The 3,428-nt window shown below is 37.5% G+C and overlaps 1 protein-coding gene across 1 annotated transcript in view; it reads right to left on the bottom strand.

The window, feature by feature from the left end:
• The window catches only part of eif2b5 (eukaryotic translation initiation factor 2B, subunit 5 epsilon), a 34,913-nt gene that overhangs the window by 21,328 nt on the left and 10,157 nt on the right, over positions 1-3,428 (bottom strand). Inside the window, 3 exon segments of the mRNA XM_024139621.2 lie at positions 2,013-2,103; positions 2,196-2,300; positions 2,414-2,512. Of these exon segments, the coding sequence (XP_023995389.1) occupies positions 2,013-2,103; positions 2,196-2,300; positions 2,414-2,512 (295 nt within the window).

Genomic DNA, 3,428 nt, shown 5'->3' with positions numbered 1-3,428 from the left:
GCTGGTCTAGCTTCTCACTTATCAGGAGCTGTCTACTTCTCACTTATCAGGAATGACTACTACTCACTTATCATGAAGTGACTAATACTCCATTATCAGGAACTGACTACTTCTCACTTATCAGGAACTGACTACTTCTCACTTATCAGGAGCTGTCTACTTCTCACTTATCAGGAACTGACTACTACTCACCTTCAGAGTGACTACTACCACTTATCAGGAAGACTGACTACTACTCACTTATCAGGAAGGACTATACTCACTATCAGAGTGACTACTACTCACTTATCAGGAAGTGACTATACTCACTTATCAAGAGCTGTCTACCTACACTTATCAGAAGTGACTACTACACATTATCAGGAAGTGACTACTATCCCACTTATCAGGAAGTGACTACTACTCACTTATCAACAAGTGACTATACTCACTTATCAACAAGTGACCTACTACTCACCTATATAACAAGTGGACTACTACTCATTTCAACAAGTGACTACTACTCACTTATCAACAAGTGATATACTCACTATACACTACTATCACTTATCGGAGCTGACTAGTACTTAACTTGAGAGAGTTGATCTCTAGGACCAGGTTGTCACAGACGATGTTCTCCTCCAAACCTCTCTGTAGTGTCCCCAACACTAACTGAAGCTACAAACCAATTATTGCTATGGCATGTCATTTTGGATTTGTATCATCAATTCAATGAATCGATTAATTAATCAATCGGAATCCCCTCACCATTGACGTCGTCAAATCTCTGGTGAGACACTGCGACTGTGATCCTGAGATTCCTGCCTGGCCTCACTCTACTGTCACTCTTGGTCAGGGTTAAGCACCAGGCCTAGAGAGACAGGATATATATTTTATGACTGAGGGCATGGAACAACTGGTCATACCTCTTCACATCAAGAATACGTTGCCATAAGTTTGGTTTTGAAAGTGGCCTACCCATAGACACTGTGCCAGCTCTATCCTCAGTGTCGTATACTGGTTCCAGATATAACCTTTACCTCAGGTCCTACCTCGGCTGGATTAAACGCTGGGACAGGTAAACAGTCAGGTAAGAGGTGTACTGTTACAGTACAGCCAAAAGGTTTTGCTCACTATCATTGACATAAATATCAGATATGTCCTCAGATACCTTTGACCATTATTAAACAGACTTCCATAACATCGAATAACAATATAACTTTGGAAACAAGACCAAGATAACATTATTCAAACATTGTTTGTGGATCACATAGAACTACAGTAATAAATAACCCACTACAGTAATACATAAAAACGACAGTAATAGATAAGACCCAGACAGTAAAATAAACAATCCACTAACGTAATAATAAACACTAAATTATAAATATCAACCCACACGAATAAAGTAAATAATACAGTCATACATAATAATAAACACTACAGTAATAAATAAAACCACGCAGTAATAAATAAACAGGCCATAATAAATAAACACGACAGTATAAATAAACACGACAATAAAAATAAATCCCAGACAGTAATAAATAAAACCAGGACAGATAAATAAACCCAGCAAGTAAGTAAATAAACACCAGGAAAAGTAATAAATAACAACACCACAGTAAGTTACTAAAGAATTGTATACTAACCACCATAGATAACACTAAAACAGAACAGTAATAACATAAAAGCCACACAGTAATAAATAAACACGACGAGTAATAAATACCAACACGCAGTAATAATAAACTCAGGAAGGGCCCTAAATAAATCCACGAAGTATAAATAAAACCACACAGTAATTAAATCAACACAGTCAAAATCAACCACTGTAAATAAATAAACGCACACTAATAAATAAACCATCGACAGTAATAATATAAACACTAACAGATAATAAACAAAGTAATAAATAAACCGACGTCATATAATAACACGACAGCATAAATAAAAGACCATCTAAAAGTGACTACTACTCACTTATCAACAAGTGACTACTACTCACTTATCAGGAGCTGACTAGTACTTACTTGAGAGAGTTGATCTCTAGGACCAGGTTGTCACAGACGATGTTCTCCTCCAAACCTCTCTGTAGTGTCCCCAACACTTCCAACTGGAAAGCTACACAAACACATTATTGCTATGGCATGTCATTTTGGATTTGTATCATCAATTCAATGAATCGATTAATTAATCAATCGGTATCCCCTCACCATTGACGTCGTCAATCTCTGGTGAGACACTGCGACTGTGATCCTGAGATTCCTCGCTGGCCTCACTCTCACTGTCACTCTCTGGGTCAGGGTTAAGCACCAGGCCTAGAGAGACAGGATATATATTTTATGACTGAGGGCATGGACAACTGGCCTCACCCAGTCTCTTCACACTCAGCAGACTACTTTGCATAAGTTTMGTTTTGAAAGTGGCCTACCCCATAGACACTGTGCCAGCTCTTCATCCTCAGTGTCGTCCATACTGGCCTTCCAGATYTAACCTTTACCCTCAGGTCCTACCTCGGCTGGATTAAACGCTGGACAGGTGAAACAGMCAGGTAAGGGTGTACTGTTACAGTACAGTCAACAAGGTTTTGCTCACTATCATTGACATAAATATCAGATATGTCCTCAGATACCTTTGACATTATTTCCAAAAACAGACTTCCATAACATTGAATAACAATATAACTTTGGAAACAAGACCAAGATACATTTCATTTCAAAACATTGTTTGTGGATCACATGAACCCACTACAGTAATAAATAAACCCACTACAGTAATACATAAACCCACGACAGTAATAGATAAACCCACGACAGTAATAAATAAACCCACTACAGTAATACATAAACCCACTACATTAATAAATAAACCCACGACAGTAATAAATAAACCCACTACAGTAATAAATAAACCCACTACAGTAATAAATAAACCCACGACAGTAATAAATAAACCCACTACAGTAATAAATAAACCCACGACAGTAATAAATAAACCCACGACAGTAATAAATAAACCCACGACAGTAATAAATAAACCCACGACAGTAATAAAGTTCTCAATTTTTTGTTTTTACCATGGGGACTAACACTACCCACGACAGTAATAACATAAACCCACGACAGTAATAAATAAACCCACGACAGTAATAAATACCACTACCACCACGTAATAAATAAACCCAGGCGACAGTAAAAACCTAAAGTAAACTCCACTGACAGTAATAAATAAACCCACGACAGTAAAAATAACCCACGACAGTAATAAATAAACCCACGGATACCCCGACAATAAATAAACCACACATAATAAATAAACCCACGACAGTAATAAAATAAAACCCATGACAGTAATAAATAAACCACGTCTAATTAATCCCCACCTACACTCGCTACACTCACAACTACAACCCTTGAGCTACTAGTATGTTGCCACCGTGCTCCTTT

The sequence above is a fragment of the Salvelinus sp. IW2-2015 genome, unplaced genomic scaffold (assembly GCF_002910315.2).
Source record: "Salvelinus sp. IW2-2015 unplaced genomic scaffold, ASM291031v2 Un_scaffold1855, whole genome shotgun sequence".
Classification (NCBI taxonomy): domain Eukaryota; kingdom Metazoa; phylum Chordata; class Actinopteri; order Salmoniformes; family Salmonidae; genus Salvelinus; species Salvelinus sp. IW2-2015.
The sequence above is the reverse complement of the archived record's forward strand: the minus strand, read 5'-3'. Positions and strand labels throughout refer to the sequence as shown.